Raw genomic sequence first — 16,100 nt, 5'->3', positions numbered from 1 at the left:
ATTGTGTTTCCTTTCTTTCCCTTCCATCTACTTTTATATAGTTTTCACCTTTATTGAAGTCTGAAGGCTTTCCTTTTCCCCATATTTACCGCTCTTTTTATTTGAATTTGTAAAGTAAATTCTAGAATTTTATCTTTAAATGGTAAAAGTTACTCTCTCAAGGGGTAAGTTTTATAGTCTTGTAATTTAAATTTTGTAATAAGTTATCTTTATAGTTTATACATAAACGTCTGATCATAGTAACATCATAATATAAGCGAGCGACTAGGTGTCTGATCATAGTAACATCATAATATAAGCGAGCAATTAGGTGTCTGTCAACTAAGATACATATGTAGACTAGTCATAAATGATTTTCGATTATATCTCGGAGAGGTAGGCAACCCATTTGAGTCTCAACATAGTCTCGTCATAATCATATGCACCAAATTATGAAATTTTGAGGAAAAAACAAGAAATTGGTACCAGTTGTTCGGGTAGTTAGTCATATGTTATGGTATTGGTGGATAGGTCAGGACCTACAAGAAACACTAACCCCTACAAAAAGCAACACGTATCGTACTTTACCTGTCATACTATAACGTCTCATACTCACAAATTAGGCTTTATAATGTAACTCTCGTGTTAAACTATAGCCTTTTTCGAACATTTTCATATGGTTAATGGTTTGATATTGGAATAAGGGGCAAAATCGGTATTTCCCTTATATCATTTAAAAAAAAAAAAAAAAAAAAATCTAAAACTTTGAAAGGGTAAAAAAATTATGGTAATTTCATTTTAATGGTACCAATCTCACCTAAAACGTGATGCATTGAACAAGAAGGTAAATATTTTTTTGACCTTTGGATGAATTTGAATTGGCAAGAGAATCATTTTCTTCAAATGGTAATTATTTTGAAAGTTACATTTGATGAAAAGTCCAAGAATGATTTATTATTTTACCAAATTGAACATTAGCTATTAATTGCATAATTCTCCCTCGAAATTTGATTTAAAATATAAGATGTTTGTCGATCTAAGTCTTCGATGACACCATATAAAAACTAGAGGTATTCATATGACTCGAGGACTTGACTAATCCGTTACCCAAGATTGGGTCGGGTTGAATTTTTGGAAAATAAAAAATTTGGGTTAGTTTGCAGGTTGACATTTTTTTGGTTGGATCAACCCGACAAACTCGAAAAAAGGATTACAACCAAACCTAACCCTACCCTACTTTCATGATTATTATGAAAATTAAGAATATTTGACGTTTGTAATTGGTGTCAGTGTTGCAGTGTGGCTCGCGAATATTTGATATTTGAGTTTTATGAGATTTTAGTTATCAATGCAACGTGGATAAATAAGATTTTTTTAAATAATAAAAAAAACCCGAGTTGGGTTGTGAACTATTCAAATTGTTTAAATCACCAACTTAATCAACCCGAATTTTTTTTTTTTTTTTTCATAATTGTTAAGTTCATAAGTTAAAAATGGAAAAAACAATCGAAGTATAATTTTCGTAGATCGTCACAACCTACTATCTTCTTAGTGAGATTGTAATACTGTCCTCGGACGTTACAAAAAGGTACAATAATTTAAGTTTCATTTAGACTAAATAACCGATGTAATAAAAAAATACACTCTAAAAATTTCGTATAGCAAGGAAAACCATTTATATCATCACATTTTGCCGAATATAAGTTGACATAGACCATTTCAAGAACTTATAGTTGTTTTAGCGATGGGAGTTCCAAAGTTGAATATTTAGAAACCGAGTAAGCTATTGGTATGCTAGATGAAGATGAAGTGTGAATTCTAATAGTTCATATCATCTAACTTGAGTAAAGTTTGTTGGGACATGGACTCTGATTCCTTTAAAGTAAAAGATATAGTAGAGATTTGATGTACGAGTTATGATGACGTATGATATCGTATGCTATTATATGATGATGTGTGAGTTATGATGCTTGATGATGTGCGTAATATATGTATATTTCGATGAATGACGTACTTGATATGCTTGATGCACTTTATGGCAATATGATAGAACGAGTGAATGATTCTCGTCTCAATGTTAACATCTACGGAAAATGACTCGAAAATAGCCCAAAATGAAAGTGTAAAAATTTAGTAGATTATAGTTCGTAGGTGGCTAAATCGTTATATTTAGTACACTAAACAATATATATATATTATACCCATTAGTACGTGCCCAAATGTAGTTTCTTCATTTTCTGTATTCTCTCTCGTTTCTTCATTGTTTGTATTCTTTGTTGTTGTACGTCCGTGAAGTCATCCTCTCTTGTTCTTTATGTTCATCTTGAACGAGTGTGTACGTTGTTATGCGGAGTTGCGGATATCGATATAAGTAGATCATTACATGGTCAATACAAACTAGTAATTGATATACAATCATAATTTTATTCTATATGTTTCAAGATGGATACGTAGAAGCTTATTTAGTGGTGCAACACGTGGTTGTCCATGATCAAGCTTTTGGTTCTGCGGCTTTGCGGGGGAGGCAATTTCACATCACTGGCAACACCAATGGCTTGAAGAAACCTTATAGCGTACCAACTAGTGTCGACCTGCCACCATTCAAATCCATGCCTAGCTGAGTAAGGAAAGGCATGGTGGTTATTATGCCAACCTTCTCCAAAGCTAATCAAACTCATCAACCTACAACACAACATAGATCAATTATTGTGCATACCAAAACGCTAATACTTTCATTTAAGGAAACGAGAGTCGTCTCGAATATATCATACCACTACATGTTGAGTTCGTGTTTGGTAAATTTCTACTAAAGAAAGGTTAAAATATTTCAAAGCTTACTAATTCAATAACGTATACTTACCCGTTGTTTCTGGACGAATCATTTGTCTTCCATTGTCGTTTTCCGAATCTATGGCATATTGTGTTTACCATTAATGATAGATGTAACACTAGTACGGTTCGCACACCCTACATGATCAAATAAAATTATCTGTTTAATCTTATAAGTTCTTAGCATATTTGATACTTATTATTTAAATTCACATATATGTAAGATACAAAAATTAAAGTTTAGAGACCGGTTGGATAAAAAATTAAATATGCTTTGTAAATATATAAATAAAGATGTTGTAACACCGCAAGTCCACTCCTAGCAAATATTGTCCTCTTTGGGTTTTCCCTTTCGAGCTTCCCCCAGGGTTTTTAAAATGAGTCTGCTAGAGTGTGGGGTCTCACAATAAAGAACTTGTAACAGCTCAAGCTCACCGTTAGCAGATATTGTTGTCTTTGAACTTTGTCTTTTGAGCTTCCGCCCTTCCCTTTCGAGCTTCCCCCAAAGTTTTTAAAACGTGTTTGCTAGGGTATGAGATATCACAATAAAGAACTTGCAGCAGCCTAGGCCTACCACCAACAGATATTGTCCTCTTTGAACTTTCCCTTTCGAACTTCCACCCAACGTTTTTAAAACGTGACTGCTACGGTGTAGGATCTCACAATCAACCCTAATACCATTTGTAACAGCCGGGTTTTTAAAACATGTTTGCTAGGATGTGGAGTCTCACAATTCACCCCGATACCATTTGTAACAGTCCAAGTCCACCACTAATAGATACTGTCCTCTTTGGGCTTTTCCTTTCGTGTTTACCCTCAAGATTTTTAAAACACGTCTGCTAGGGAGAGGTTTTCACACCCTTACAAAAAATGTTTTGTTCTCCTTCCCAACCGATGTGAGATCTCACAGATCTTGTAGACAAAAATTTTAAAGTGTATGAACTTAATAAGTGTTTCAAAAGTTTATTAGACATAAAGTTAAATATTTAGATATCTATTTGACCATTTTTAAAATTCAAGAACCTATTGGACTATAAAAGCTGAACTCGAAATTCATTGATAAAAATATAAGATTTTGAAATTTCACAATGAAATGAGAGCGTTTCTATACGTACCATTCCCCATACAAGAGAAGGCATTCCTCCAACAACATACAACAAGATTGCAAGACCAATTGGATGAAGAAGATATGTTTTGTGAATAAACTTGTAGAAGCTTTGATTCTCCAAGTCGCCAACGTTATCTCGTTTCACAAACTCCCTAATCATTAAAAATATGTTCTTTTCTATCCCTTCAAGAATACATAAGTACCTTGGACCAACTCTTTTAGTTGAACCAAAGTAATTAGAAAGCCACAAGAACCTCCGAGGAGTGCGTTGGGGATCTTTTTCGGTGTCGGCTACCTGGTGGTGATATCTGTGCATACTCACCCAATTGATCGGATCACCCTATAAAAAACAACGAAGAACTTCAAAACATAGTACATATTTTACCACGCTTAAGAATCTATCATTTAATTTACCAGGAGTGTGTGAGCTCCACATAAAGCAAACAAATACTCGAGCCATTTCGGAAGTTTAAAACTTCGGTGGGAAAGATTTCTATGATACGAGAGAGTTACGCCGAAGAAACCGGTGATAAAATGTAATGCCAAAGCAATCTGAAGCGCTCTCGAATTGACTTGAAATGGTGCAAAAATACAAAGCACATGCATAAGAAAAATAAAAATGGCCTTTTGTTTGTCTATCTTAGCCCATTCTTCCTTCCCCGATGATCTTGGAGGGTTTGGTGTGTCCATTGGTTCTAATGGCACTGCCTTGTTCTTGTTCTCTACCTAATAAATATGTATTTATATTGCATTTCAAGCCTCAACGTAAATACTTTAAATTCTTGTAATTACTGCACTCGAGGATACCTCAACTAGTTAACGCTATATATATCTTAGATCAGAAAGTAGGAGGTTTGAATTTTTCCGTTCCATTGAGCTCAAATGAGCTCAAAAAGAAAAAGAAGGAATTAAATTTGATTAATTTAAACTTTAATTGGGATTTAATTGAGCTAATTGAATGGTTGTTTAGTATTTAATTTGAGTAAATTAGATTAAAGATGATTAAATTTTATAAATTATGGATGAGATGTTCTTCATTTAAGTTTCAAAATCATAAAGTTTGAATTCCCTTCAGAAAATTCTATTGAGAATTTGTGTTGGAAGTTGGAAAAGTGTTGGACCTATTTTGTTTTTTTTTTTTGCATTACCTTGAAAAATAATTTTGTGGTAATTACACGTTGCGTACTTGAGTAATTAACAACTAAGGTCACAAAAAGGGTACGATCCACGTCATTCTACCTTCGGTGGAGGATCATAATGTTGTTTTAGGTCATAATTAACAATTAAGGTCACAAAAAGGGTACGATCCACGTCATTCTACCTTCGGTGGAGGATCATAATGTTGTTTTAGGTCATAATTAACCATTAAGGTCACAAAAAGGGTACGATCCACGTCATTCTACCTTCGGTGGAGGATCATAATGTTGTTTTAGGTCATAATTAACAACTAAGGTCACAAAAAGGGTACGATCCACATCATTCTACCTTCGGTGGAGGATCAGAATGTTGTTTTAGGTCATTACAGTAGTCCATAGTTTTGGAATATGATCAACAACGTATGGGTTATGGGTGAGTGGATAGTGGCTTTATATGTGAGTTAGGGTCAGGCTTAAGATAGACGATGCTAATTTAGGTAGTTCGTGAGCTAATTACCCCATTTTGAAAAGAAATCAATTAACTTTTCTTGTTGTTGCTAGGTATATGTACACATATCATTTAATTCAAAACATATTATAAATTTTTGAAAAACATTGAACAATGAGAGAATAATCTATTTTATGCAATATTGGTCTATGTGAGCAATAACTTAGTACATACCATAGCAATAACTAAGTAGATACCGTTCAAAAGATTGATAGTTTGATTTCGGTTATACTTTTTTAACTGTGTAGCGTCGTGATCTTGACACACTCACAACAAACCTTGAAGGAAACCCAAGTTCCATTATTCATTTTTTTGCCTGATTTTGTGTCTTTATCGGACCTTAGTTGAGGTTTGTATTCGCCAACCAAACATCACTTGTGCAAAATCCTAACTTGTTCACCTACACATGCTGCCTGAGTGTGCATGTTCAATCGTCTACGATACAACCGACTTGCCTCTACACTAGGCCAAGTCATTCCGTTCGACTTTGTTAGGAATATATTTTATATAGTCGTAATCAGGTAGGATTTTATATTTGATATATTTTATTTTATCTTCAGAATTTGTTAGTAAAATATTTTCTCTTATTTTTTTTTTATTTAGTTTGTAATTTGTATTCTATTTAAATGTTGTGAACATTAACGAAAATCGTACATGCTCAAGATGTTCGTATTTTAAAATTTCGGATGTTGATTTAACACGTCCTTATTACATTCATCATTCTTAACATGGTACCAGAGCGATGAATATAATAAGGATGTGTTAAATAAACATCCGAAGTTTTGAAGCTGGGATTGACTGATTCTGCCATGAAGAAAATTTTGATATTTAAGAATACCCAGAAAACTCGGATGTTGGTGTTCTTAAATATCAAAATTTTCTTCACGGCGAAATCAACTAAATTCAGCTTCAAAACTTCGGATGTTTATTTAACACATCCTTATTATATTCATCGCTCTCATACCATGTTAAGAATGACGAATGTAATTTCGGATGTGTTTCTTAACACTTGTCTCTAATCGGGTTAAGGTCTCTCACTACAACGTCGCATCTCATCGTCTCATCTTGGTTCTCAATTAACATGACCCATATATCTTGATGCCATCCAAGTCTTGAGGTGTTGTCGACCATTGCAACTCACTCGATCATGCCATTATGAATAGGCATACGTGTCGTTCATAATATCGGGACATCCCGAACATCAATCATCTAGGTTCTATCAAGGCATTGGCCCATATTTCCTATCCCTACAATTATTAACTAAAAAAATTAATGATATTTAATTCAACTTAATTACAATTAATTATTAGCTACTAATAGACTCTATATTCTTAGTATCTTAATTATAGTTGTTTTTAAAAGCAAATTAATGATCATTTATAAGTAGCGGTTAACTAAAATATAATTCAACTTATCAAGACATATATGTCGGAGCAATCATCTTCACTGGTTAAACTAAAAAAGATATACATATTTAATTTAAAGTTTTTGTTAACAACTACTACTAATATGTATGTTCGTGAAATATGAAAGATTCGATTCACATATTCATATTATTAAACTAAAAAAGATAAAATAATATATGAATGGACGTACACATACACGTACACAACCTTTTCACACTGACACTTTTATTAAGACCAATCAAGAAATATTACACGACACTATGTAGAAATTACTTTACTTTGTTTTTTTTTTTTTTTAATTGTTTGGGATGTAAAACTTAACGTGGAGGGGTATTTATAGTGGAGCCGGATGATTTATTCTTAAAATATCTAAACATTTATTCGTAAAATACTAGATATCTATATTCTTACTATACATGTAAATCTTTATTCTTAAAATACATCAATTATTTTCTTAAAATATATAGACAATGGGATCATACAATTATTGGGTGTGACCGACTAGTGATGATATTTTAACACTCCCACTTAGCACTGGTCCTCATTCGCCGTACCACATTGAGCTGACAGTGAAAACCCTCGTATTTGTCGGTATTCAATCCTTTTGTAAACAAGTCTGCCACTTGTTCATCTTCTTAGTTCAAGACTTTTTCTCTGGTAGTGCGCATCCACATGCTTTGTTCTAGTATTACACATTGGATTTTCGAGTAGTTGAACTTCAGATTGGTTGTTACAATGAAGTGGCACGGGATAGTAAACTTTCTGGTGTAAATCCTTCCTTAAGAGTTTTAGTCATGCACTTTCTCAAGCTACTCCAGTCGTTATTCTGTAATATGTTTTTGTAGTTGATAATGGTGCTGTTAGTTATCATTTGTTGCACCAAAAAATTGTTCCCGAATTTAGCTTGAACACATATTCAGTGGTTGATCTTGGGGTATCATGGTATCCATCATAGTTAGCATCATAGTATCCAACTACTTGCAATATTTGCTTCTTTTGTACAAAAGATTGTAGTCAATTGTACCTTTGATATATCTCAGAATCAGTCGAACCGCATCCAAATGAGACTTCTTTGGACTTTGCATGACCGACTCATGATACCAATTGTATTCTTAAAACCCTTTGTTAGGTTCATGTAGATCTTCCGGTCCAACTCTTCGTGCAAGAAATAGGATTTGGTTTGTTTATATTTAAATCGAAAATATGTTTAATATATGTAATTTTGCATCTTCCTTGGATTGGAAAAGGGTGACACACAGACGATTGGTTCGATCTATTTCTTTATCTCCCCATGAATCGTATGTTTGTAACAACGGGGACAGAATTTTCTCAATTCCAATAGACTAGGCGTATTGTGTCGATTCTTTTGAGTAATATATCTGGAAATCCCCACGGATTCCTTATTAACACCGTTTCGAACACAACGAGTACATTCTAAAATAACTGTTACTCGGGCATCTTTACCCTTGGCCGAGCATTCTTCACATCCATTTGCCGTAATTTCTAATTATTATTTCCTATGAACGCTAGCTGGACCTGTACGGTAGTAATCTTCGCAACTGGACTAAACGTTTTATCATAGCGTAGTCAATATTATTGAGAGAACCTTCGAGCTACAGGTTGAGCCTTGTATCTCTTGATTGATCCATCCACGAGACTTTATTGTATAAACTCTCTTGCAAAAGATGGATTTGACATCTCCAAGTTTTGACACTAGTTTTCACGTTTGATTTTTCTCCAAGACTACAATTTCTTCCTCCATCCCCGTTTGCAAGCCGATTTTTGTGATGTTTTTTCATACGTCTTTAACTCTTTAACTCAGTTTTCTATAATAGCTGCATTGACATAATTAAGATTCGACTTTTAGATTCTTTTTGACTGTCTAAGTTGTTGCGGTGACATTTCCTTTTCATCGAGTTTACTTGGTTGAGTCACTTCTTGCTCACCAACATTAGTATCACTTGGATCTTTAGGTGCATCAACATTTGACCAAATGTGTGCAGTTTGATCCTCCGTATTTTATGGTAGAATTTCTTCAATGTTGTTCGAGTCTGGTAAGACTTTCTTCTCCGATGACCACCACACTTTTGCTACGCCACTTTGATTGCACAAGTTTTGGCAATATTTTTCGGGTATGATTTTGCTCAAAGGCTATAATTTCTTCCTCCATCCCCTTTTACTAAGTCGAGTTTTGTGATGTTTCTTCATACGTCTCTAACTCTTTAACTTCGTTTTCTATAATAGCTACATTGACATACTTAAGATTTGGCTTTCGGATTTTTTCTGACCGTCTAAGTTGTTGTGGTATCATTTCCTTTTCATCGAGTTCACTTGGTTGAGTCACTTCTTACTCACTAACATCAATATGATTTGGATCTTTAGGTGCATCAATATTTGACCAAACGTGTGCAGTTTGATCCTTCGTATTTTGTAGAATTTCTTCAATGTTGTTCGAGTATGGTAAGAATTTCTTCTTCGAAGATCACCACACTTCTGCTGCGCCACTCTGATCGCCAGTCGATGGTTTGAGCATTCTAAATCAATGACTCAATCATTTTCATAACTTGTATGCTCTCCCATCATTGTCATGAGCCCTACCTTATCTTCATCAAAGGCATATAGTACTCTTCTCATTCATCCTCCATCTCTATTTTGGAGGTTGCCGCATTGCTTTCGACAAATTTTTTCTTGGATCAACATTCCATGAATTTTTTACCATTCTTTCCACACTGGTAAAAAATACTTTCAAATCTCTTCCCTTAAGAAGTCTTCTTGTCATTCTTCTGAGTTCAACCAAGTTGTGCGATTTCTTGGTGACTTCTTCCTTTGTTACTATTTTTGTATCCACGCGGCTTATTGTTGCACAGACTTTTACCCATGTAAAGCACTTCTTCTTCACTCTTCAGCATGATGCCTCCCATATGCTTATTCATTGCTTATTAGCTAGCTAACAAATTTTCAAACTTTATAAGTGAATGTTAAGCAAGCTTCTTGAGGGATGAATTTTGGATTTAGTTCAGTAATCTGTCGACTGATCGACTTGACCCTATGGAATTACTGAGCAATCATCATGTCGCATTGTGAAATTGATAACAGTTCGTTCTCTAGAAGTTGTAGTATTGTATTATTCTTCTTTGAGAAAAGCATCCTGAACTTGTCTCATACTTCTTTTGGTGTCTTGTCATCCCAAATGTTCTCCCACATCTCTTCTTGAGACCTATCTCTATCTCTTTGAGGGGTGGCCTCTAGTCTTGAACAACTATGGATGTGTAGTACTTATCTACAAATGACCCATACGTGGGAGTGTGAATCCCTAGGTGAGCTCGCACACCCCCTAGACCATTTCTGGTCAAGTTAATCTGTAGCGACGTCCGGAGGTCAGCGGAACAACCTCATCATAATATTGTGCGCGTCCTCACTCATTATCTCTAAGGGAAGTAGCCCTATGCTTACGAACATACAACATGCATGAGGTCTCTCTAATTCCCATCATAACGTCTCTTCTGACACAATCCTCTAGTCTCATCTCTTTGTTACATAAGTAACATATGCTCTTTTGATATTTATATTAACATCATTTGCCTGCTTTTAGGGTTGCGTCCTATGTCAGTCTATCGACATGATGCAATATGACACTCATCATCATACAACATGCTAAATATGGAAAACAACGTCATATTAAGATAAACATCATGCAATCATCACACTCATCATATTGCCATCAAGTACATCAAGCATATCAAGTCCGCCATGCATCGTAACATATATATTACGCACGTCATCATGCATTATAACTCAAGCATCGTAACTCAAACATCATCATATACTAGTATACGACATCATACAATGCCGCTCATACAACATCATCACTCATACATCATCATAGCTCATACATCATCATATACTCATATACTAGTATACAACACCATACAATACCGTTCATGCATCATCATAACTCATACATAGCTCATACATCATAAATTGTAACTCATAAAATTTCTAACCTATCCTATAGTAAGACCATTTATTTGGTTGGCGTTAGCCTGAGTTCTCCCTAATTATGCTAAATGTAAGCTCCCGTTCCTTGAGAACTGCTCCAAACATTGTCAGGATCTGTTTTTTATCTGACCGTTCGCCACCTTTCGTTAGTATTTCATAATTAAATTAAAAATTAATTAATGAACATGAAATACAATCCCAAGATTACCTCAATTACTTTAATCAGGGCTGAAAACAGGTCTGGGAGGGTCGGAAGGGTAGAAATTGGGCTAAAATTGGAAAAATGAGCCGATTAGCCGCCAAGAGCCACCGCTGCGCCATCCAAGCCGCTCAAGCCCAAGGGCTGCTTGCACCACAGCTTGACACGTGGCGACATTTGAGAGGGTTACGACAGCACCGTGTATCAGGTCGAGGCGCGGGTCGGCTCGCGGGTTGAGTCGATTCGATTTGCTTCTGTCTGGGCTATCGGGCTGGTCACAATTTTGGGCTTACTGGGCCGAGGTAAGTGGGTCTCATCTCTGGGGTTTGCAGGCGAATTCAAGTAAGTTTAAACCCAATGACAAGTGTCCCAAATAATGGCCTCCAATTTCACAAACTTCCATTCAAATGACTTGCTACTCTTGGGAAGACCTATTTCTAAAGAAATAAAGTTGTACCGAAGATTTTCAAGTTTGGAACCTAAACTAAGTTGGAGTATAAGGAAAGTTGAAGGGGGCAATATGACCCTTACTTAAGTTCCAAGACTCGAATATGTTATGACATCATGATATATTGAATGATTCATGCATGTTATCAGGATGTGTTCATAATTCATGCGAGCTTAAGAATATATGTCATCACCTACGTCTCAAGAAATTAAGAGCCCTAGAAATTTATAGGATGTTTTAAGATCGAGAACCAAGGAAAATACCAACACAAGCCCTACGTCTAGTATGATAAAAAGAATGCTACGTGCCACTCAAGGATAATGGACCAAGAACCTTAGGCTCAAGAGTTCAAGAAACTTCTAGACCTCCTATGGTACAACATGCTCATGACTCATACTACATCGTTTGTAACGTAGGAAGCTTTGGATGTAGGTTTTCAAACTATGCTACTTAAAACATAAGAAGTCTTGAGTGTAGGTATTTAGACTATACCGCCTGGAACGCATGAAGCCTTGGACATAGGTTTTCTGACCATATTGGAGGGAATGCATGAAGCCTTGGTGGGTTCAAACTACGTCACTTGGAACATATGAAGCCTTGGGCGTAGGTTTTTAGACTACGCTGCTTGGAATGTAAGAAGCCTTGAGCATAGGTATTTAGACTATGCCGCTTGGAACGTATGAAGCCTTGGGCATAGGTTTTTTGACTATATAGCAGGGAACACATGAAGTCCTAGATGCAGGTTCAGACTACGTCGCTTGGAAAGCATGAAGCCTTGGACGTAGGTTAAGACTGTGTCGTTTGGAACGTATGAAGCCTCGGACACAGGTTGTCAAGTGCTTGACTTATACCGTAAATCCTAGGGGGAGTGACTTGGAGAAAAAAATAAGAACAGAACAAGAACATAGAAAATAACTAAGAACGAGACAATGATAAAGAACTAGAACATGGATCAAGATCCAAGTTTTGAAGAGAAGAACCCAGAACCATAATACTAAGGCCCGTAGATCAGAACTAAGGTTGAGACCTCAGAATCCAAGGACCAAGGTCCTTAGGCTAGATCATGACAAGAAAGTACTTGCAACAAGAACCATAACAAGTTAAGAAGTGTGGTACCCTAGCATAGCAAGGACACGATTAAGAGCCTATAAGTAGGCTACTTACTAAGTCTTTGTACTCACTCTATGTTTTCCATGTTTTTTAGATAAATAAGAAGCAATTCGAGGTTGAGACGGACTCTAGAGTAGGTGCTATACAAAACTACATCATTTTCAACTACTTAAGTTACCGGGCCCAATGTAATCAAACTTTAACCTGAATTCGTAAATAAAATGTATTTATGTTTTATTTTGAATGTGAAAACTTTCACCATCCATTTTTACATGTCTTTTCATGTTTTTTAAGTTTTTAACGAGCCTCGGCTTGTGAAAAATCAGGTCATGACATCTCTGTCTTTCCCTCCGATTAGGACTGACGCAGTCGTCACTGGTCCTTTTACCTCCAAATTGATGCTCTTTTCCCCTCCAATTAGGAAGGAATGTTGTGTTTTCATATTGCATGTGTCTACACTTCTTCATTCTAAAAGTGGAGTCACTTACTAAGTATTTATAATGTTCAATATTTTCCAATAATGTTTTCTAGAGTAACGGAATCCTACGTGGCAGACGGTGATTCTTACACCAGTCATGGGCAATCGTGATAGAATTAGCTTCCGAAATTTTTTCACATTTTAAATACTTTAATCAAGAAGGTAGAACATTAGGTAAGTTATTCATGTATTCTTCTTGAACCATGAGCAAAGGAATGAAACATATATAAGACCTAGTATCTATGATGATACAAAGAATTCTTTGAAGTACCTAGCTTAGTTAGTATGATTAAGAAGGATGTCAAAATAGTTCAAAAGAAGAATGAGAGTTAAATACGAGCAAGGAATGGCAACACGTGAGGATTTGTGTCAAAGACTCGGTTATTTTTCAAATTTTCAGTATTTAAGTTGAAAAATGAAAAAATATTGCTATGAATTTCACTCCATGATTTCAAAAGAAGATAGAAAGGTTGAGCGTAACTCTAGTTACTAGTAGGTTGCCTATCAGGTTTGCACACTTCATTCTATTTAGGGTCACCAAATTGACGAAAAGTAGAAAATTTTAAAAGAGATGGGTAGATCTTATGGAAACATATGTTGATAGTGTCGATTAAAGACACTTAAATCTTGAAAACGTTAAAGATAACATTGGATACTTTATAAGATTTTAATATTTCATTGAAAGATTGATGGTTGGATAGAACATTTGGATTCATGTCCTAGAACACATGCTTAAGACATGACATCAAATATTGTTTTAGTATTGGTGAACTTAGTCGTTTTCCATGCAACACTAACGAAATAAGTTATACATTTAATAGTTAATAGAAAAGTTAAAGGTAACTAGAACTATAGAGGTACGAGAAGATCTTAGTGGTTGGATTTCATGATCTGATTGAAAAGTAAAATTTTTAAAATATGCACGGAGCTCAAGAAAAATATAAAATAATAGTCGAAAGAAGAGAAAAGTCAAAGTCAACGGTCAAATCTCGAAGGACATTTTGGTCCAATTGAATAGAAAGTTGTAGAAAAGATATTTAAAATGGAAGAAATTAGAAAAAGTTGAAAAAATAAAATAAAATAAAAAGAAAGTCAAAATAATGGAAAATCTGAAAATAAGTGAATAAAAAAGGGATTGTACGTGTCGATCAAAGATCGAACCCACGTCCATGATGCTAGGAGTGCAAGGGGGGCAAAAAAAAAAAAAAAATTGGAGGAAAGACGCGTGTCAACCACCAAGTCTGAAATGGTGGCCCGACGTCCGCTTGTGCTACTCAAGTGTGACGGTGCGTATCTATCATCGTGTTTATGCCTTGCGAGACACCATGATATACCATGTATGATAAACATGAATAGATATGTACGTCATGATAAATATAGAAGTGGTGGGTTATCTCACTTAATGAAAGGACATCAAAGAACAAACATGAGGATGGTCGGTCTAGATTTTCTAAGTTTTGGTTTGCCAATCATCCAACCCGATTCATGAGCGGGTAACTGGTAAGTCATCTCACTTAATGAAAGGACATCAAAGAACAAACATGAGGATGGTCGGTCTAGATTTTCTAAATTTTGGTTGATGACCATAGTGAGAGTCAAACCCACGACCTTCTGATCCGAAGTCAGACGCGCTAATCCACTGTGCTATGCGATCCTTTTTGAAAGTTCATACATATACGTTAATATAAATATATATCTTTTACATTCTTCAAACCCTTAGGTTATGGTAAATCACTCTAGAATAGTTATGGTAAATCACATCAAAGAATTGATTAAAAGAAAATTGGTTTGAAAAAAAAAAAAAAAAAAAAAAAAAAAACTAACAAATTTTTCCTATAACAGTAACAATATCCTTTAAAACAATAATAATAGAAAATGAGATCTTAAACAAAGTCAAAAATTCTCTAATACTCACTTGAAATTCAATACACGGACTTGAAATAGAAATTATTGTCATGGTTTATATAAGTTGACTTGGAGACAAATGACAGACAAAATTGAACTTTCTATCGGCATGGTTATATTTGATGTTGACACGTGCCCCATGGTTCTGCACGTGTCATATATATTGATATGTGTGAATTGTTTGTGGATTGATATGCTTCTGATATGTTATAATATGTGAATTGTATGATAATAATTACGATATGATGTGTTCAATGATATGTTTGAGATAAGATATGAGAAGGATGCACAAAACGAAATGTAACCATAGGAATAAGATAGTTCATGAAACGTTAAGTTACATATCGAAGTACTATGTATATGAGAGATTGATAAGAGAATACGGTTATGTTATGGATAGAAAGAGATAGGTTTATTTACGCTCATAATTGATTCTGCTATGAACATTGATAAAAGAATACTGTTAGGTTTTGACATAACTAACCCACTGAGTTTGCTTTTATAGCCTTATTCTTGTCAGAACTCTGCACACTAAGTTCTTCAGCAACTTTCGAAATGCTTCTAATTTTAGAGGCTTTGTCAACAAATCAGCAAGTTGATTTCCGTACCACAAATAATAAATTAACAGTTTCTTTTTTTTGTAAGATCTCTAAGAAAGTGATAACGGTACCACACAATAATTTCAATACTATAAATAATCATTCATGTTGTTGCTTGAGTGTAAATATTTTAGATATTAAAAATGAAGTTCGTATATTATGCTTATTAAGTCTCAGTTTGTTATTTTGCATTTCTTGTGTTTAGATTTACCTGCTAAAGTATTCAAGTAGTCTGGATCATACTAACTTGTGGAGTAATTTGAACCATGAGTTTGGAAATAATTTTTCTTTACTCTTAATTTTGATCATCAACCTAATTTATTCCAAAATTTTTCGTGGGTTGATTCCTTATTGTTGTTGGGTTTCTTGGATAATTTAGATCTAGAGATCTTGTTC

General features: G+C 34.9%; 1 protein-coding gene across 1 annotated transcript; it reads right to left on the bottom strand.

Annotated features, from left to right (window-relative positions):
- Nucleotides 1-2,094: 2,094 nt before the first annotated feature.
- On the bottom strand, nt 2,095-4,675 carry LOC111795046 (palmitoyl-monogalactosyldiacylglycerol delta-7 desaturase, chloroplastic-like). Its single transcript, XM_023677276.2, has 4 exons — nt 4,331-4,675; nt 3,924-4,256; nt 2,840-2,946; nt 2,095-2,661 (listed from the first exon to the last, which is right to left on the bottom strand). The coding sequence occupies exons 1-4, from the start codon at nt 4,604-4,606 to the stop codon at nt 2,442-2,444; spliced, it is 936 nt and encodes a 311-aa protein (XP_023533044.2). The 5' UTR covers nt 4,607-4,675; the 3' UTR covers nt 2,095-2,441.
- Between the last annotated feature and the right edge of the window lie 11,425 nt (nt 4,676-16,100).

Source organism: Cucurbita pepo, chromosome 18, assembly GCF_057944985.1.
Source record: "Cucurbita pepo subsp. pepo isolate OVF chromosome 18, ASM5794498v1, whole genome shotgun sequence".
NCBI lineage: Eukaryota > Viridiplantae > Streptophyta > Magnoliopsida > Cucurbitales > Cucurbitaceae > Cucurbita > Cucurbita pepo.
The sequence above is the reverse complement of the archived record's forward strand: the minus strand, read 5'-3'. Positions and strand labels throughout refer to the sequence as shown.